The sequence below is a fragment of the Haliotis rubra genome, unplaced genomic scaffold, assembly GCF_003918875.1.
Source record: "Haliotis rubra isolate DU_JTF1 unplaced genomic scaffold, ASM391887v1 Scf886, whole genome shotgun sequence".
NCBI lineage: Eukaryota > Metazoa > Mollusca > Gastropoda > Lepetellida > Haliotidae > Haliotis > Haliotis rubra.
The window spans coordinates 358,054-380,113 of NW_025767619.1; the positions used below are offsets into that span (position 1 = coordinate 358,054).

At 40.0% G+C, this 22,060-nt stretch overlaps 2 protein-coding genes across 5 annotated transcripts in view; one reads left to right on the forward strand and one right to left on the reverse strand.

The window, feature by feature from the left end:
* Nucleotides 1–7,712, forward strand: part of LOC124263493 — a 35,520-nt gene extending 27,808 nt beyond the window's left edge. For 3 of the 4 annotated variants that reach the window (XM_046698149.1, XM_046698147.1, XM_046698148.1), the window contains exons 6-12: nt 665–685; nt 950–963; nt 1,683–1,733; nt 3,249–3,302; nt 4,066–5,193; nt 5,406–5,474; nt 5,896–7,712. In XM_046698149.1, coding sequence (XP_046554105.1) covers nt 665–685; nt 950–963; nt 1,683–1,733; nt 3,249–3,302; nt 4,066–5,193; nt 5,406–5,474; nt 5,896–7,064 — 2,506 coding nt within the window. In that variant the 3' untranslated portion in view covers nt 7,065–7,712. The remainder of the gene's footprint in view (nt 1–664; nt 686–949; nt 964–1,682; nt 1,734–3,248; nt 3,303–4,065; nt 5,194–5,405; nt 5,475–5,895) is intronic. The other variant, XM_046698150.1, reaches the window with a different exon arrangement.
* A 6,879-nt stretch (nt 7,713–14,591) lies between these two features.
* LOC124263499 (protein HOS4-like) lies at nt 14,592–21,600 on the reverse strand. The gene is made up of 4 exons (XM_046698156.1): nt 21,019–21,600; nt 16,055–16,126; nt 15,607–15,687; nt 14,592–15,126 (listed from the first exon to the last, which is right to left on the reverse strand). The coding sequence occupies exons 1-4, from the start codon at nt 21,554–21,556 to the stop codon at nt 14,729–14,731; spliced, it is 1,089 nt and encodes a 362-aa protein (XP_046554112.1). The 5' UTR covers nt 21,557–21,600; the 3' UTR covers nt 14,592–14,728.
* Nucleotides 21,601–22,060: the final 460 nt, after the last annotated feature.

Consider the following 22,060-nt stretch of genomic DNA (forward strand, 5'->3'; position numbering starts at 1 on the left):
AAGACACAGGAGTTCCCCCCCTTTAGTTGTAATGGAACTGTGCAAGGCATGTGTTTAATTGTCAGAAGGGAGTATCAGCATCAATGCTACTCTGTCACCCTTATTGCACTTATTGTAACCGCACACACACATGCATGCTATCGCACATAAATGCATGCTATCACACACAAATGCATGCTATCACACAAACACACACTCTCTCTTCCTCTCTCTATTTACCTCTCACGCACACAGAAGTGTTTCTATTATGCAAGAGACACTACAGTAATCCTTGTCCACGATCATGAAGCAACCAGTGTCTGTGATTTACTTTTTATGGTTTAATCACTGCGTTTTTCTCACTTTTAATCATTCATTCATTCTGCATAGTATGGTTCCGTTATATAATTCATACATTGAAAAACGGTGGAACTTTTAACATGTCGAGGAGCGCTTGATGAAAATATTCTTTAGCATTAGTCAAATAATGTCGGCAAAAACCAATTTCATAATCTCAAAATCGTTCACTAAATACTAAATGAATGAATGAAAGAACGAGGGAATGTATGTATAGTTTAATATAGGGCTTCTGTTCATATGTTTGGAATATGTATACATGTCAGCATTAAAAGTATTATAACTGCAATGACAAATTCAATAAGTATGTGTGTTATTATTTTTGCAGATGGCGCAGACGGAAAAACAGGTAATATTTTATCGCTTTATTTTCACATTTGTAATTACATGTTGTGATACATGACCTGTTTGTGATGTGCAAACATACATAGGTTAAGGATTCTTGGAATGAACGTATCTGACACTGTCGTGAACATGAAGAGATGGATGGATGGAGGTTATGGAATGTTAGCACCATAGTAATCTCAGGAGTTTGAGCCTACAGTAGGGACTATGTTCACATGTCTGGAATATATATCATTTTATTATTTATAGGTTTTTTTCTTTGTTGCAGTGCACAATATGCGGGTGAGTATTTCGCGTTTTCTTGGAACCTTTCCAGCACAAAAATGGCTGGCTGACTTGGATCACTCATGTCATCGTATCCCAGTTGCGTAAATCGATGCTCATACTGTTGATCACTGTATTTTCTGATCAAGTTTCCATTCGACGCCATATAGGTGGAATATTGCTGGGGGAATCGCCAAACAACAAACAAACAAAATATGAAACAAAAACGCAAACAACCCGGTTAGCACCGATGCTGTGGCATTTTGTTCAGCATGTAAAGTAAGTAAAGACTGTCTCGGTTCTACAATACAATTCCTTTACCCTCGGTGTTTCACATTTTCATCTATTCAGTGGAGTAGCATGAGTATATTTTACTACCGCTTTCGTGGTTTGGTGTAGAATATCAATGTCCCTATCATGGTGTTCGTTCCTGATGTTAACGTCTCCACACGTGGTCTATTTACCGGCCTAGTATCTGTAGTCATACCTCATGATGTAATATTGCAAACAATAATGAAAGAAAGTGGGTGATTTTAAAGAATACTAAACACTGCCAAATTCCGTGCATTTTCAGGTTCGTGGGGTCATCTCCACATTTGTCAGCATAATGCCAGCATTCCTTCACAATCGTGGACCTGCATCAATGTGTTGTATCTCCCTCATCTAGCTGTGACTATTTAAATGTTCAAGACATGAAAACAAACCCAATCTCATAAAGTCTACTTCTTAATCCCCAGGTGCTTCATTCAACAGGAAGCCACTGTTATCCCCTGGACATACGGATGAAGGTAACTTCATAATCGCCTTCTGAATGAAGCTTAATAATGAAATAAACCAAAGAAATCACGTTGAATAGAAATCATGTCCAGGCATATACTTCATTTCACATTACTTTCTGTTCGTTACTTCTTTCCATGAATTCATAACACTACATAAATCGATTCAACAATAAGATGAGATTTTAGCAGAGAGGATACTATTTTTTTCATTGACCAACAAAATCAAATAACAGTTAACACGATCTGTGCATTTCATTCAAAGGAGAAGATTAAGTGTCACGGGTAAAACATGAATCATGAATTTTACTTTAAAGGTCACATGCAACGTAAAACACAACTCTGCAGATTCCGATACATTTCTGTATGGACTTAGCGAAACAAATCGTCAAAAATGCAAATTCAACTTATAAAGTTGAAAAATAACGCAATGTAAAAAAACGCGCGAAATCGGAGTTCAAACGTTTCACTAAATTTCCCCAGACTTTTCTGGGGAAAACGGGTTTCAACATCTGGGCGGCGCTCATAGCATATGCACAGTGAAATAGGTTTGCGCAGCTTGGAAGCGGGTTGTCCGGTGAATACTCGGTGAAGGCTTTGGTGTGAGCCATTTTTCTAATGTTGTGTTGATATCTCACAGGACCGAGCTTTTTATATGTTATGACAATAAATTAACTGTTTATATTATTTCATTTGTCTATTTCACCATACGTTCTTCTTACCGAGTCACTTTCTCAGTTCAATACTTAAAAGCAATGTCATTATTTAGCGTTGACAGAATTTCTAACTGTGATATAGATATGTCGTTCTCACAGACAAAACTCAATGTATTGTTTTATTGACACCTATGTGTCTGCCTGCCTGTCTGCTAATGACAATATTCAATACACAGCTGCTATCACTGACCACATGCAATTTGAACTTAACACCAATCAGGCTATACACCACAAACAAAATGCATTGGATTTATGGCCCGAGTTCGGTCTCTGTCGCATGATGTAATTACACAGACAGGCAGGTGTGATACTTGAACACATGACATGTTATGATGTCTGTTGATTGCAAAATGTTTTACACAAAAAATGAGCATGTATTTACAAACCCAACATCTCTATATACACACACACAATGACCCGTGAGGGCATCTGCAAATGAACCAGCCGTTACACTTGAGTGCACATCCACCCGCTCTGACTGGGTTCGGTATGCCGGCTGCTTCGTTTATTGGAAAGTAAACCGAAGTACACAATATTGCACTTTTGATTTGCGATTGTACGCTTATAATGTTGTTTATATATTTTTTCATAACCAGCAATGTATATTATATGTCATGAATAAGTGATAATTGTGTTTTAATTATGTTTGATTTTTTGGTTGCATGTGACCTTTAATCAAATGCATCATGAATGTTTTATGGACCATTTACCTCCTGTTTTCACTACATAATTATATTCAATGACATTTATATGCTGAATCTATGTACTGAAAGAATATAAACGTACATGTATGAAATGTTTCCATAACCAGAAGGAGCTGAAGCAAGGGAGACGACTCCTCCTCGAGCTGGAATAATGCATGAAGGTAGATACAGATGATTAGAACTATTGGACTAATGTACCTTTAGCACACGTCCAAGAATATATTAAAACAATGCAATGGCTTTCCTTAACAACATATATGCACATCGTTTACTCTCCATTATGAATATTCAATATTCATAATGACAGAACCAGTACTTTGAAGTTACCTTCCAGACAACCACAGATTTATTCAGCAACTATCAGACTTTAAGTCTATCTTGAAAACGCACTTTGACAGAGCTGATTTCCTAAAACATGTCTTTCATGGACTGGAAACAGGCACGTGCACTATATAAATAACTGACTAATATTATAACATACTGGGTGATATAGACTATACAAAACAAACACTAATAATTAGCACATTACCACAGACGTTTTAATTGGAGCCCATATCAACAAAGAACGCCAGTTGCACAAAGGCAAGGCAAAACTTCTTTCATTCACCAACTAGTGAGATGGTTCCCTTTGAGCAGATTTTCATGGACTGGCACATTAACATAGTCGTTCTAGTAGAGGCCCATATTAATGAAGAACGCCAGTTGCGCAAATTCAAAAGCAAATCTCTTTCAATCGCCAAGTAGTGATGATTGCGATAGGTTGCCGTGGAAACCGGTCATTTCCGACTGAGATGCTTCTTCTTTTAATATTTCTTTCTGAGCTGTTACTCTGAGCCAATTCCCTCTGTGGCGTGGTTCTCAGTGGTTTTACTGTATTTTCTTACTTAACTACTGTAAACTGCTTTGCCATGTCATCTGTTTCAGATTTATTGCAACAAGAGATGAAGCAGACAGAATCCGTTTTTAAGAAAACTGGTATCTACAATAGAGTGAAGACGGAGCTGGAGAGACACAAACATGTGACGATGAGCGGAACTGCTGGGGGAGGAAAGACCGCCATTGCTCTAATGTTAGGGAAACAGTATAACGACAGAGGCTTCAAAGTATTTTTTGTTACTGATGTTTGCAAAATCAATCTGCTTGGCTGTTTAGCTGGAGAGGAAAAAGTTTGTTTCATATTTCATGACATCTTCAAAACGGTCGATTTAGCAAGGGACAAACAAAAGGTTGAAAATATTTTAAGTGAACTGGAACAAGTGCTGAAAGCGTGTGAAACCAGAACTGGAGATAAAAGGGAAGTTTATGCAATATTAACTGCAAACACAAAAAAAGGTGAAATATCGCAGTTTGGGGGTACATTTTTTAGTGGTTTGTCTTACATTGATCTTACCCTGTTGTCTTGTCAGTACTCACACGAGGAAAAGAAGGAAATATTTAACAACCATTGTAAATCATCAAAATCAGGTGAACTTCAGAACCTCGATGTCGAAGCGATTTGTGACTTTGAACAATCTGTCTTAGGCTTTCCTCAAACATGCAATCTCTTTTTTGCTTTTCCAAATTTTCGCAAGCATCGTGAAAAGTTTTTCTATGAGCCTTTCTACTATCTGAGAGAAGAACTGGAAACAATTCTCCGCCAAATGAATGATAAGTCAGGTGCTCTCATCCTGATGTTTCTGTGTAAAGACAAACTGAACTTAAGAGAAGTGGAGATGCCATCTCGCAACAAGGACCTGGAAAGCATGTTTACATTGATTAAAGATGTTGTACATATTTCGTCACGAACAAAATTAGCAAAATCAATCAGACATTTCTCGGGTACGTTTTTCACAAAGGGAGACATAGCAGGCTTTGCTCATCCTTCCATCTACGATGCATGTGCGTGTGCTTTATTCACTCTCAACCCATCCCTCGTCTTGGAACATTGTCATATGAAGTTCCTTCGTGATCATGTGCATCCTGACCAACATCTGGAGACTTCTACTGTGGACAAGATTCAACCTACTATCCACGTATCACATGTCTACACTGCCATGATCGATAAAAGACGCGGTAGGGCATTTAATTGCAATATATATATATAGTTTCATCATGGCTGAATCATAAAAAAACTCAAAGCACAGAACAAAAAACAACAAATTTGAACAAACTCATCCTAAAATGAAAACTGATCTCTTCCACAGTTTGCCGGCCCCATGCTGTTACAGTGAATGTAGCATGTTTTTTGTAAGTTTTTATATCTTTGGCTTTATTTTATCAACCAGCTTCGGACAGTCATTCAGGGGAGGAGCTGCCAAACGAAGGAGTCTGCAATGATGGTGTCATGAGCAGAGGTAGATCCATAACATCAGCCTAGTTGGCAATGCATATTTCAACCTTATTTTCCTGTAACATTTTAAACTGTGTTTTCCGTCGATCGCCGTTTCACATATTTTTTGTCACTAATGCATCAAATATAGGAATCCGCAAGTCTGCCCAAACCGTCTAGCAAGTGAAGTTAATATGTTAAGAAAGCACTATTGAGGCCTTGATTCTGTTAATCTATCTCAAGCTAATGTAAAATATTGTTGAAGTCATCCCTCTTCGTACAGGGTTTAGGCTTTTTATAATCACTTTGAAACTTTATGCATAGATCTAAACATAATATAAACGTGAAACAAAAAAAAATCAAAACACTTTTCTCTATTTTGTAAATGTTAGCCTACAATGTTGGGGAAACAGATATCAGCTTATATGTTTTTGCTTATTCGTCAGATTGGCTGGACAAACAGGTCATGAGGACAGAAAAAGTGTTTGTTAAAACTGGCATCTACGATACAGTGAAGGAGACGTTGGAGACTCACGGACATGTGACAGTGAGTGGTGCAGCAGGGGGAGGGAAGACCGCCATTGCTCTGATGTTAGGGAAACACTATGAGGAGGAGGAAGGCTTTCAGCAGGTCCATGTTGCTGATGTTTCCAAGTTCAAGCTGGATGTCTACATTCGTGAACTATCTCACAGGAGCGTGTGTTTCATATTTCATGACATAATTAGGATCATAGAGCGTTCAAGAGACATAGCTGATCTTAAAAATGTTTTGCTTCAACTCAGAGTGTGTAAGAAGAGGACACAAGAACACAAACTGTACACCATATTTACAGCTAACACATACATCAACCATGGTGAGATATCACAGCTTGGAGATGAATGGTCATATGTCTTCAGTGGTCCATCGTTCCTCGATCTCAACGAGATGTGTCAGTACACACCTGAAGAGAAGAAACTCATCTTTGACAAACTTTGCAAAGGTTTTGACACAACTGTCGATGTGGAAAAAATTTGTGGAGTCAACCAATCCATCCTTGGCTTTCCTCAAACATGCAAACTTTTTGTTGGGTTCAAAACTTTTCAAAACCATCCTGAAGATTTCTTTCAAAGGCCTTTTCACTATCTAAAAGAAGAAATGAATTCAATTCTTGAACGTGAAGATGATCAGTCTGCCGCTCTTATCCTCATGTTTTTGTATGATGGTCCGCTGAACTTGCACCAAGTTGAACTCCCATCTGACAACAAGGATCTCGAGGATCAGTTCAAGACCATGAAAAGCGTGGTGGAATTTACAACGAGGACAGCAGTAGCCATGGCAGTCAGGCAGTTTCGTGGTAGCTTCTTCACAAAAGGAGATATAACGTCATTTGCCCATCCTACCATCTATGATGCGTGCGCCGTCGCCTTATACACGGACCACCAGGTATTGGTGCTGAAACATGCCAGTATCCGGTTCCTTTGTAAGCATGTGTACACCAAAGAAACAGAACATAAGCCCTCTGAGACTATGGTCTGTGTACCTAAAGCCTATATCAATGAACTAAAAGAGAGGTTGTCTAAATTAGGAAAACAACATCCCAACTATACAGACCTCAAGTCATTGATTATAAAATGATCTGGCAATATCTGTTATCCAGTGAATGGATCTGCACCACTGACAATATAACCATTTCATGACAAATACTGTATAGCGTATATTTCCATGTATCCAGAAGAGAATACTTGTAGAAGAATGTCATGCTTCATAGTGTTATGTATTATTCATTACTGCCAGATAAATGGACAATCATCAAAGTCCCTATTGTGACCATGTATCATCAGACAAAGTAAACGAGCAGGACACATCTGCAAGAAACAAAGTCCCAAAACATTTAAAGCAGATTTTATCTTACCACGTTTTTACTTATAGAATACATGTTCTTTTAATGCTTGGTTAATTTTGTCTTAATCGTCAACATCTCAAGGGATGATGTAAATCCACCCATGCAAGTAGCAAAGGCACTGTGGGTCTCCATGGTCTCTAGCATGGTGATCTACCTTCAATTGTTGGCGATCTATAGCCTGTTTTAATATTGTATTGTTGCGTGTATAATTATTGTAATATGCTAGTTTTACGTCTTAATCTGAGTTAGTAGTGTTATTTACTGACCATCGACGACAGACTTCCTAATCATGTCCAGTATTTCAATTTCCCTTGGCCATGGCAGTCGGACAGTTCCGTGGTAGCTTCTTCACAAAGGAACTTAAAAACAGGGTGTCCGAATTGAAAGAAGAAAATCCCAACTGTACAGAACTCAAGACATTGATTGAAAAATATCCTGGCAATTTCTGTGACTCAAGGAATGACACTTGTAAACCTGTCTTCATCAGTCTGATACAGTTATCTGTTTATGTTGACTTTCTAAAGCTGTAGAAGGTGCCAGATGAAATATGAAGTCTAGACATGGCGATTAAAGATTTTTCATTTTAAGCATATGGTTTCCCCATAATTATGTCTACTCATCGAAGTGTAGGAAGCGAAAATGAAACAGTTGCCACGAGACACACGGTGTCAGATACTAACAGTGAATGGATCTGGCAATATAACCATTTCATGACAAATACTGTACAGCGCCTATTTCCATGCATCCAGAAGAGAATACTTGCTCCATGTTTGGTTTTATTGTTCATTACTGTCAGATACCAACGGAATGGACAGTCCTCGTAAACACTGTATTGACCATGCAGCGTAAACGAGCTGAACAAACTTGAAAGAAAATATTTGTCATATTGTCATACTGATCATGTTTCGTTTGAAATACCTTAAAACTCAGACTACCACAGAGAGACATTGAAGTGGATGCAACGTTAGGAGATCCTAACACTGTTATCAGGCAAATGATGTACAACATATGCACAAGGAGAAATATATACATGACGGGTATTTGAGTTAATACTGACTGACTGACTGACTGAGTTTAGTTTTACGCCGCTTTTAGCAATATTCCAGCAGCATCACGGCGGGGGACACCAGAAATGGGCTTCACACATTGTGCCAATGTGGGGATTCGAACCCGGGTCTTCGGTGTGACGAGCCAACGCTTTAACCATTAGGCTACCCCACCGCCCCTGAGTTTATACAATAGAAGAGGTTGATGTGTGTTGACTTGAGGCTTGTTGTGATAGAAAATGATTGAAGCCAGTAGACAAAGAGTGGGTTATTCTTGATTAGGCTTGATTAGTTGATCGTAAGCCGTAGGGATGAAATGACCTTGACCTCTGTTGATTGTCGGGCTGAGTTGTTTGAAGTTGATTGCCTCTAAGAGTTTTGTTGTCCTGTAATCTGACCGGTTGGCTTCTAGGATGCTGATGTTGTTCCAAAGGATAATATGGTTTGGGTGTGGTCGGAAATGGCTGATTTGGAGTCTGTTTTCTTTGCAGATGTTTGATGTTGCTTGATTCGCAGGTTCACGGGGCGGGACGTTTCTCCTATGTATGTGTCACCTGAAGGTTCTTCTTGTCTTCGAGTTCTGTACAATTCAGCATATCCTACAAGCCAACGGTAAACCGGCTACAAGAAACAAAGAAGACCTTCAGGCGTTGTCTACCAAGAAGTTGCATATCCATAAAAAGTGTTCCTCTTCATCATACCAGCTTCTAAATGCCACTTAAGGAAGTGGGTGACGACTAGCCAAGTTGACAAGGAACCAGTAACACATAGTTGTTATCGTATACATATCATGTGACCCTTTCTGGTGGCACCTCTTCTCAAAGTGAGTGAGGTAGATGGATTTGTCAAATCGTCTTGCAGATTAGTCGCAAACATTCTGCAAGCAGCAGAGCCATGTCCATAGCCACAAAGAAGGTTTACGATTCTGACTGTACATGTGCAGGTGTTTACGCGATGATGATAACGGGTGGTGAAAGGAGAGGTGTCAACTGTCCACCTGAATACACACACACGGGACAAGTGGCAGAAAGTAACTGCATCCGATATTTTGTCCCTGATAAATCAAATTTCAAAATGAGCTATACATGTTTGTCATGGCACCATAATCAACTTACTTTTGAGCAATAGTTGTATGAGTCTCCTTGAACCTTTGGTTGAGACAGCAAGGTTGATGGTACCTCACTATTTAGAAACCAAAGGATGGACGTTCAGGAATGGTGACTGTCTTCCTTCTTGTCGTATAGCCTTGTGTAGGCTTTCATTTTTCCCCTGATTCGTTATGCATAGATTTAGATATGAAACACACGAAGTGGTCTTACTGGTCTCCATGATTCTAGTTCTTGCTGGTCAACCAGTGGAAGTAGTTTTGCTATTTGGTGATGTTTGAACAATAACAGGTCATTCATATACCTGAAGCTTCAGTAAAACTTCTAAAACAAATGACTTTTGTCAGTGTGAACAGAAATTCCTGTCCACATGCATTAACAACAGATCGGCACGTATGGGATCGCACTTGGTGCCCATGGAGATGTGTACCTTTTGCGGAAATGTCTGACCCAATAATAGTATAATAGTACGCGAGTTTTGTCAATGGAGAAATCCATCATTAGACACTATTCTTCTGAGTAAACATTGGGTGGTCAAAGTTCTTTGACAAATAGTGCTGAATCTCTAAAGATCGATATGATATGTCACTGTATCTATGATCTACGCGATATGTAGCTTAATGTTGTTTCCTTCTTGCCGTAATGTCTGACACCCAGATATCACGTGAGAGTTGTCAATGAAGAAGTCCTCTATTTGACCTATCATTTTGTCAGTAAACATCAGATGACCTTAGTTCTTGATCAAATAATGACATGTCACTGTATCAATGATCCACACGTGAAGTTTCATCTTTGAGTTTATCATTAGGTTTAGTGCTGTACAAAGTTGAAGGATGAATAAAATGTTTTGTAAAGTATTGACTTGGTACTTTGTAAGATTCCGAAATGTCCAGCAAAACCTTGGAGGTCTTTCTAATCCATAAGGTATTCATACTACTAGTTTCAAATAATTTCTGTGACTATCCAGAAGTTCTGTACTGCAACTTGCATTCTTTTGTGTTCTGCATTCTTAATTACCGAGAGAAATCTGTTCTAATTTGTAAACACTGTGCCACAAAACAATATTTCCTCATTCAGCTTACATCCAAGACACGCTATAAGCCACAAGGTAGTGACTTGTCAAATCATCGATCCCAACGACACCTTGTAAAACCCAAGACAAAAACCGTAATTTGTTTCAGTTTATCAACAAGTGACGAATGCGTCATCGTGTGGCACACCATAGGGTGATAACTAGGCAATATATCTGAGATATCATTTCTTAAAGTTCATGGTTGATAGCATGGTGAGTCTATCGTCTTAGTTTCTAAACACGCGTCCTATGTTTAACACTGGTGCGTCTGGTCTTGTTGATGATGATGTAACGCAGATAGCAAGGACAGATCAAGGGCGCCTTCTGGGATACTGTGACGTCAGTGGACTAACACCCTAAACCGGGCACAACACTGGAAATATACATGCAGACACAAAAACGTTCATGCACTCTCACCAAAAACTGCATTAAGAAAAACTTAACTTAACTATAACCCGGGCTATGTATACTCTGAACAGGTAAGTGACTTGAAATGTGAAACTACAGAAGCAAACACCAGTGTTTCTCATTCAATATGTGGCAAGAATACTTACGAAATTATACTGATAAACACAAAGTTGTGACAGTCATCAAACACGTGCCATGATTGGTATTCACGCTTGTCATTCAGATATGAACAGAACCTTGATGGCGCCAAACAATCAAATGGCACTTACCTGAATTAATTTAATCATAAAGGAAGAGGCAGACGTGATCGTGCTCACCGTTTACGTGCACGTGACCTGTTGCAGGTAGGCAGAACAGAATATTTACTCCCAAACGTTGCACTGTCATCAGCAGTTTGTTATCCAATACCAGCAAGGACATAAAGAACATTATCGACGTCTCTCTGGAGACCATCAACTCCTCCCTCGGGCATACTTGACGAAGAGGAAAATATTTCTCATCAGTCTCCTTCATATATGTATTCATTTTTTACAGTAAAAGCAATAAAAAGAAGCTAGATTTTTTTACATTTCTGTATAATTTTATAGCCCTAGATAGATTTAGGGCTGCGTGAGCACGATTCTCACAAAATGATCACTCTTCAGACAAAACCCGTCATCCAGGGGGTTAATATCATCAACACTGTCTGAAAGGCATCCAGGGGGTTAACATCAACACTATCTGAACGGCATCCAGGGGGTTAACATCAACATTGTCTGAACGGCATCCAGGGGGTTAATATCAACACTGTCTCAACGGAACCCAGGGGGTTAATATCAACACTGTCTGAACGGCATCCAGGGGGGTTAACATCAACACTGCCTGAAAGGCATCCAGGGGGTTAACATCAACACTGTTTGAACGGCATCCAGGGGGTTTACATCAACACTATTTGAACGGCATCCAGGGGGTTAGCATCAATACTGTCTGAACGGCATCCAGGGGGTAAATATCATCAACGTTATCTGAACGGCATCAAGGGGATTAATATCAACACTATCTGAACGGCATCCAGGGGGTCAATATTAACACACTTAACGGCACCCAGGGGGTTAATATCAACACTATCTGAACGTCATCCATGGGGTTAATACCATCATCACTATCTGAACGGCATCAAGAGGGTTAATATCATCAACGTTATCTGAACGGCATCCAAGGGGTTAATATCAACATTGTTTGAACGGCATCCAGGGGGTTAATATCATCAACGTTATCTGAACGGCACCCAGGGGATTAATATCAACACTATCTGAACGGCATCCATGGGGTTAACATCAACACTGTCTGAACGGCATCCAGGGGATTCATATCAACACAGTTTGAACGGCATCCAGGGGGTTAATATCAACACTGTTTGAACGGCATCCAGGAGGTTAATATCATCAACGTTATCTGAACGGCATCCAGGGGATTAATATCAACACTATCTGAACGGCATCCAGGGGGTTAACATCAACACTGTCTGAACGGCATCCAGGGGGTTAATATCAACACTGTTTGAACGGCATCCAGGGGGTTAATATCATCAACGTTATCTGAACGGCATCCAGGGGGTTTAATATCAACACCATCTGAACGACATCCATAGGGTTAACATCAACATTGTCTGAACGGCATCCAGAGGGTTAATGTCAACACTGTCTGAACGGCATCCAGGGGGGTTAACATTAACACTGCCTGAAAGGCATCCAGGGGGTTAGCATCAATACTGTCTGAACGGCATCCAGGGGGTTAATATCAACACTATTTGAACGGCATCCAGGGGGTGAACATCAACACTGTTTGAACGGCATCCAGGGGGCTAACATCAACACTGTTTGAGCGGCACCCAGGGGGTTAACATCAACACCATCTGAACGGCATCCAGGGGGTTAATATCAACACTGTCTGAACGGCATCTAGGGGATTAATATCAACACTGTGTGAACGGCATCCAGGGGGTTAATATCATCAAGGTTATCTCAACGGCATCCAGGGGATTAATATCAACACTATCTGAACGGCACCCAGGGGGTTAACATCAACACTGTCTGAACGGCATCCAGGGGGTCAAAATTAACACACTTAACGGCACCCAGGGGGTTAATATCAACACTATCTGAACGGTATCCATGGGGTTAACACCATCATCACTATCTGAACGGCATCAAGAGGGTTAATATCATCAACGTTATCTGAACGGCATCCAGGGGCTTTAATATCAACACTATCTGAATGGCATCCAGGGGATTAAGATCATCAACACTATCTGAACAGACTCCAGGGGGGTTAACATCAACACTGTCAGAACGGCATCCATGGGGTTAATATCATCAACACTATTTGAACGGGTAACAAAGACCATCAGTCATTTGATTTTTAAATATGGGAAGAATTCAGGGATGTCTGTCTTGCAACTGAGTGTTAAACACGTGCGATGTAATGGGCGTTTCATGAAGACCTCACGTGAAACAGGATTTTGTAAACACTGTCAAATAGGGCCGAATTGGTAGCTTTGTGGTTGAAGCGTTCGCTCGTGACGCCGAAAACCCGGGTTCAATTCCCCACATGAGTACAATGTGTGAGGCCCATTTTATGGTGTCCCCGGTCGTGATATTGCGGAAATATTGCTAAAAGCGGCGTAAAACTAAGCTAACTCACTCACTATTAAATATAAAGGAAGGCTCACTTCGGCGTTTGTGTTTGCCTGCCCCCAAGACGATTTAAAGAATACACCAAGGTTATAGGCTAAGTTCCAGCATAATCATTGCCGACTTGACAAACACATGCCAATGATCACTAATTGTCTGTTTTTCAAATTCAGTTCAACGGGTAAATATCCGATATTTACATTTACAACATAAAGTACACGATGCCGCAAATGGCGAATTCTTCATGTGTCAAAAATGGCGAGATATACGATATACATAATTCTTACCGGTCATTTCAGCAATTGTGTTTTACCTAAATAACAGTATGTTAGATCAAGAAACAGAGAACTGAGGGAGATATTTGTTATTCTGGCATCCAGGGATTAATAAAGCTGAGATGATTTGGGTGATGATTGTTTTCAGTTTAATTTTATATACTGTGTGTTTAGTCACTGTAGAAGGGGTGCATGTCCCTGTGGCACCAAAAGGGTTAAATCTCAGCAGTAATCAGCTACATATGTCCATTCTTCCTTTGTTAAACGATACCGACCGCATGGTATTTGACTAACACTGTGTTTTGTGTTGTCTGGCATGAAGCCAGCATTGCGCTGCTCTCTGTCCTATATGGCTGAGAAGAGGGCCGGCACCTCAGTGTATATCTGTTACGTCACCAGCAGTGTGACGTCACTGTCATTGTACAAATGGCGCCACGTGAGCTGCGTGAACCTCGGCTCAGTCTGAGGTCACAGAGTGCAGCGACATGTAAACAAACAGTTTGTTGTTGTCAGTTTCGCGATATTCTCAGAACTCAGAACAAAATTAACACAGACTTATGTTAAGACTGGCGACGTTTATGTACAATCATTCACCGTTCATGTTTACACTCACTTCACAATTTTCTTACCTGATCCTGCAAGGTTCCAAACACAACAAATGACAAAATGTCTGAAAATACACTCAACAAGTTTTATTTATATTCAGGAAGAAAAAAGGAAATCACGTGAATCGTGACAGACGACAACATGGACGGCAGACACCGCGTCAGTGTCAGTAACGACATGTGCACCATCACTGTCCACACCGACACCGACTTCAGTGTCCACCACGTGACTCCAGGAACTCCACCACTCGCTGATGTCCCTGGAATCTCGCCCAGTAGACCGCTGTGTACCCGCCGTTGTCCCTGGCGTTGACGTCCACCAGGTTCCTGGACACGATCAGCTTCACGATCTCCAGGTCTCCACCATGACAGGCGTAGTGAAGGACGTTGTCATCGTTACTGTCCACCAGTGACACATCAGCCCCTCTACCCACCAGGAACTCCACCACATCTCTGTGTCCCCCCAGTGCTGCCGCCATCACCGGTGTCCAGCTGTCTCCTCCTCTCGTGTTGATGTCCACGTGACCCGCTGACAGTATCCGCTTCACTGTCTCAAGGTCACCGTCCTCGCTGGCGGAGAAGAGGCGGCGGCCTGCTGGTGATGGAGTCGCTGCAACACAAAGTAAACATCAGACATCTGTGTCACACATCTACAATGTCTTCATCATGTTGATACGTGACTCGGACATTGCTGCATCGTTTAAACAATTCCATCATGGCTGACAACAATACAACATGGCGGGAATGTCAACATGTGGTTTCTTGCATAAACGATGGTGTGTTTAATACAGAACTTTCTGTTAGACCCAGAAGTTGTAGCAATATCTTGTGTTCGGCTGGAGAGTGTTGATGTTTGTTGAACTTTACAAGTTGATAATGTCAGTACAACTGTTGTTTGGTTTTAGGGTAATAAGATATAACGTTGGTTTATGTCACAGTGTTTTGGTTGGTGTTTGACGCCACACTCAGCAGTATTCCAGCTGTCTGGTGGCGACCTCAGCTTAATTATCTGATTCAAGAATCCTGTGACCGACAACATGAACGTCGATCGACACCACTGAGCTTCCTGTCTGCTGGGTTTTCCACCTACCGTGGGAGTCTTGTGTTGTCACTGGCGCTGGTGGAACCGTCTTGCTCGGTGTCAGATCATCACTCACGTCGGTTGTCGAGGCTGAAACAGGGAAAATGTTGTTCAGAAAACTATACATAGCACATAAGCATTTTTACTGCTGGCTCAGTTTTCGCCTTTCCACATAATGTTTCGCCTTTCAGTATTATGTATGATTAAATTCTGAATACATATCTTATGAGAGAAGTATTAAATATATATCGTTCAATTTGACTGAGATAATTCTCCCTCGAGACCGCATGTCTATGCAGGAAAAGAATAACACTACCAGTTTGAAATCCTTCCTTAGGTGGCAGTTTGAAATCCTGTGACCTCAAGTCAGAATCTCCACGGGTATATATACTCCACTCTGTTAAATGGACGGAGAATTAAGGACTGACGTCCCTGTCTGCTGGGTTTTCCCACCTACCCTGTAGATCAGAGTCTTGTGTCGTCACTGGCGCTGGTGGAACCGTGTTGTTCTGGGTCAGGCCAGTCGAGGCTGAAACAGGGAATAATTATATATTCAGAATATTATACATAGCATATAAGTATTATTACTACTACTGGCCTCAGTTTTCGCCTTCCACAATGTTTTGCCTTTCAATATTATGTGTGGATCAATTCCAAATACATCTATTATAGCAGAAGTATTAAATGTATATGGTTTGCTTTGATTGAGATACCTGTTCATCAAGACCCCGTGTCTCTGCAGGAGAGAAAAAGAACATTTCCTACATATATTTTTACAGTTTGATTCAGTAAGTGTAATAAGCTTTGCACTGACTGTGTCCCAGCAGCTGAGATGCTCCTCTTTGTTGAAATGAAGTAACTGAATAGATTGTTATGCTGTTTTGAAATATAAACATGAACAGTGTAACTAAAGGATCTGTTTGCCCTCAGGGTTAGGTTAGGGTTAGGCTAGTGGTAAGCAAATTCTACGGGTACTTTAAGTATAAACATATGTACATTATTACATTGAAAGAAAACAATGGACAAACAAACAAAAACATCTGCACTTATACCTAATTATAATTCCTCTTTCTGGAATGACCACCTTTTTTAGTTTGAATTCATTAACCGTAACTGGAATTTCAAAAATGCCTTTCCTTGATGTCCCCACCCTGGCTGTATATTTTTGTACATGGCATTTTAGGCAATTCCATAAATTCTAATGTGAAGCAGATTTAAAGTTTAGTGTTCAATGGCGGGTACACTCTCCCATCACAATGGGCACAAATTTGAAACTAAACAAAATTTGAATCGTTGTCGACAAAAAATCACAGATATCTGACGAAAGAAATATTCATAAATACAACTTAAGCATCACATATTGATACAAAATGCAAGAAATAGTTACTACATAGTGAAACAATAGCAAACGACACGAACCACTGATAATGCGGTTTCGCCTTTTGAATTTCTGTTTATGCAACACAGTTTAAATTTAGTGTCAGGCAAACGTTGTCCATGTCGCTGTCCGAGTGATTAACATTCTCCGTCTGTTTCAATATTAGAAATAACGAGACTAAAGCTTACTTGCCCTTCCATAATTTATTGTTTTTTTTCAAAATGTTGCAGAAATGCATGTGTTCCACATTTAAGGTTTCATATTTAAAAAAACCAACTCTACAGGTCTTTATTGTAAACCGATTTTAACTGATACGTTTCACCGTTTGCTATATAACGGGGTGTATTTCAATGCAATGCAACTATTCATTGACGCAGAATAAAAAGAAATGAAATACAGTGTAAATTAAATATTTGACTGGAAAGGTTTAAAACATTCTCATAAAGTCTTCCGTGACAGAGGTAAATGCAATCAGGTCAAAGCATAACGCTAAGAAAGAGCACATCATTTGATCAAATATAACAAGTCCATCAGGTGAAACGCTGCGTTGTTATGTTTACCCAGACCTTCCATCGTCCCCCGCCGGTGACAAGCTAAACACAGGTCTGGTGTAAACATTGTGTGAAGCAAGCGCTTGGTTCCTACAACATTCATACAGCTTTACAGCAGACGTACAATGTACATTTACACTATTTCATCAAATTTCCTAAATCAGTTAAAAAGTAGAAACTGAGAAACTTACCCACCAATAACGTCCTAACACAAGCGACTCGTCTCACTGCTAGCTATGAAATGCCTTGACTGGCGACACCACGACCGCAAAGCTGCCAGCTATGACGTCATTGTGACGTGTCAGATTAGGAGCATGGCAACGTTTGGCGCTCGACTGCTTGTACTTATCAACAACTCTATATGGAAATATTTCTAATCGTCCCAAGCTAGCCCTCCAGTTTTATCAGATGAAAGCAGCATATTACAACACATTTCATGTTACCTGTGTTATGACATGGACGACAATTGTATTATAAGCATATCGGATGCTTCCCTGGAAAGATTTCCTTCCGTTCCCCCAACCCTAAACCTAACCTAAGTTATGGACTTTTAGTCATTTTTGTGATTTCTATAGTAATTGTTGTGTTAGGTTTTGTTAATAATTTTAGTATATATTAATTAATAAATATTATTCGGGGTGGGGGATAGGGAGGAACTGTTACCGCCTCCTTAAATTGTAGTCATTCACCGATTGTTTGTATCACAAAACTCCCAATATTTGTTTACAAAAGTATATATGCCCCCTTTTAAAACACGTCATGTGTGGATATCATTAGACGTCAGATGCTTAGATGTAAATAGTTGCAATCATTCTGTGAACGTACTTACATTGAGCTTATAATGAAAGACAAACTGTGTTTTTCTGATTATGTTGTGCTAAGTGTAGACAGGTATTCCTCAATTCAGTCTAAGTGTGACATAGATACGGATATATTTATGTTCAGACACAGTGTCCATAAGTCGTAAGCCTATTCAGAATACCATATGGGAGTATGGGAGACCATTGTATGTATCTTGAAAGTTGGGGGTCAATCAATCGGGTATTATAGTTTGGGGCTATATAAGGACTGATTTGAAAGTTGGGAGATTGCAACCAATTGCGTGTGTGTGTCAGGTTGGCTGTATTTCCTTGATATTCAACTGGTGTGAGCATTATAATATTATGTTATGTTGTAGTTAAAATATGTGAATGAATTGTTTATATAGTCGAGCACCTATGTGTCGAACACTGATAACCCGATATCTCTGATGTGTCGATATAACATCTCGGTCCCGGCAAAATCCTTCATAGTTTATCATTATTCAAGCTCTTTTAACTTGATACGGATGTCTCGATATTTCGGATATCTTGATATAATTTCATGGTCCCCACAAGCAAAATTACCCTTTTAACTCGATATTAATAAGAAACTCGGTATTCATCTACCTTCCATGGGCAAGTATCCCTCTGAACTGAGGTTGTTTCTACATGTTTACACACGGTGCGGCATAAATCAAAGAGATGCGTTAGTGTAAACTAATTAGGGCAATTTGAGTTGAAGGTGTCACTTGATTAATTGGGATTAATTAAGAATGAATTAATTAGGGAAGTACTCACCGTTACGACTAAACACAACTGATAACGCATTATAGTTTCCAATCAAAACATACTGAGATTTCAATGAGGGGATTGTGCAATCACATGACTAGCATGTGATTGTTGAGTTGTTTCTAAATTGCGGACTGAGAAATACGGATTAGGAGTCAATGACAGCGACAGTGACATTGATAGTGACGAACCAGCCCCACCCTTGCCAACCCTTCTCCAAGCCACCGAGACCCTGGGTGCGTTCACAAGATTTGTGGATTCGAGAGATGGAGGGCGACTGTTACAAGCACTTGTAATCGACAATGATTATCTACTATCACTTTCATGCAACCACCAAATACATTGAGATTTAATGGCAATTCACCTTAAAATATGTAACCTTATCTCAGATTCAATATATTACTTATCATTAGTGAGGTTAGTATTACGATGGAATTGTAATTTATATGACATCATTTTTTTAAATAATGTAACTAAGATAGTGTACTAATTAAGAAATACAGTTCGTAGAGCAAACTGAATTTCTTTTCTAAGATGCTAAATTTAATACTTTCTAAGGATAATTACGATTAATTTAAGGCAGAAAACAAACGACGGTGTCGGTGACCTAAATAAAGAATCCTCGCACAGGGCTAACTGGCGCGTTGTTCTATTGATGTGTCTGACCCCCTTACGTTAAGACGAACGTTACCAGAAAAAAACCCAAATGATAACAGTTTGATGACGGTTGACGTTCGGATTAAATATCTTCTCTTAATTATTTTAATTACATCTGCCATTCACGTAAACCACATTAGGCAATATGAACTTGCATTTCTACTACCAACGCAAGTTTAGATCAGTACATCCAGATGAAGCTGAGTAGTCAAGCGACATTCCACGATGGCATTGAGGGAATGTAAACATTGCGAACGTTACCGTGTCGCTGAAAACTTGTCAGTCGTAAAACATAAACGTAATGTTTTCACCAGTGATGTTAGCTGCGTGAAGCAAGTGCAAACCAAGAAAGGGGATGCAACGGAGTACGAGGCGATGACAACTGATGATGCATCGTGACGTCGTTTACATTGTAAATTGGTTCGATTACGAGGGGGCACACTAGAATGGCGCAGTGAAAGGATAACGTCATTCAATTGTTACGTCATCCAAAAACTATACCTTTATTGTCTGATGATGTATTTTTTTTTCGATTGTTCTAACCACTAAGCATCTTAGAATGTCTGATAATGTAATTTTTTTTCGATTGTTCTAACCACTAAGCATCTTAGAATGTCTGATAATGTATTTGTTTTTCGATTGTTCTAACTGCTAGGCATCTTAGAATGTAATATAATAATCAGTCAGCAGATCACGTGTCATGTATTGTGGTAGTGTTAAGTATTAAATGCCCTTCCAAGCCCTACGTTGTCCCCTTTTGACATACCCAATAAACTCTATGCAGGTCATGCACCATTGGCATATCCTGTTAACCTTTTGTTCAGATGCCCAATTCAGTCTCCGCTGAGATACACAATAACCTATATGTACACATACCCAATAAAATATATGTCCAATCAACATTGAGCAAATAACCCAATGTTGACATGTTATGTTAATCCCGTGTTGACATGTCCTGTAATGACAGCCTGTGTGTTCACATATTTTATTGGTCAAGAAGCATTTGAAATAAGAGTAGTTTAACACTGTCATATTCGGAAATGAAAGGTCTCCACTAGAAATACAGAAAGTTTACCTCCAACATATTGTTTCAAAGCAGAAGACAAAACTTAGTACGTATGCAGTATGACTGTAAAAGCATTGGCTAAATTCCAACGAAATAATCATGTTAATATTCTCATATCTTCCGGTTGGAATGTCAAGAGGGAACGTTAATTAAGCGACTAATCTTTACTAAATCTCTCACCTGCTGTAGTTCCAGGATACGTTGTGGTTCTGGCATCACGCAGGTCAGCTACTGTCTGGTTCACTTGCAGCTGTAATACACGGATGTCTTCGGTCAACCTTCCACGTAGTTTTCCGAGACTTTTCCTGTATGTATCTCTTTCCTGTTCAACATTTCTTAACCTTTGTGCCAGTGCCTTGATTTCTATCTTTGTGTTTTGTACTTTTGTTTTCAAACTTTGAACCTCCTCGAGAACATGTCCGCTGATCATGTTCCCAATGTAATCTTCATTCATGATGTCGGTAATGGCTTGTTTGACGAGGGGCTTTATTAGGGCAGGGACGAAAGTTCTGGTCAGTTCTTCTTTTAGTGACGACTCCAAGTCTTTAAAGCGGTCAAACATTTTACCCACAAGATTACCAACTGTACCTTTCCAAGCGTTGATATCCATTTCCACCTCTCTCACCCGTTTAGACAAGGTCCCACGCTTGCGAACAGCCAGCACGTCACTGACAGCAGTCAGCACAAGAATGAGGAATACCAGTGTTGATAGCTCCATTGTTCAATCAAACTGTACAGCACGCAGCTTGGTAGACGACTGCCTCGCCGCCGGGTAAACGGCTTTAATATAGCCCGACTGAAGTGTTTGGTACAATGCCAGCTCGGGGAGCCACGTAGTGTGCGTACACGTGGCGTGATAGCAACCGACATGGCGGATAACTACATGAGATGGATATGCAGTGCCATGTACCTAGCAAGAACAACACTGCTCGGTGTATTGTCACTGATAATGTAACGTCATATATTGTGTAACACTTGTTATAGTTGGTATTACACTGTCTCAGTGAAGTACAGATTCTAGTACTTTTGTTGAGTTGAGTGGACAGAAGGGAACACAGAGTGTATTGATAGCTTTCGGTCGTGGGAGTCGTGATAATATTCACTTATCAGAAGGGTGCACACATTCCAAGGCCTAGGGTACCAATTGTACGACTTTCAATCTTGAGGAAGCTGCGATAGCTGAGTGGGTTAGAGGGGTGACTATGTGTACTGGCGATTAGGT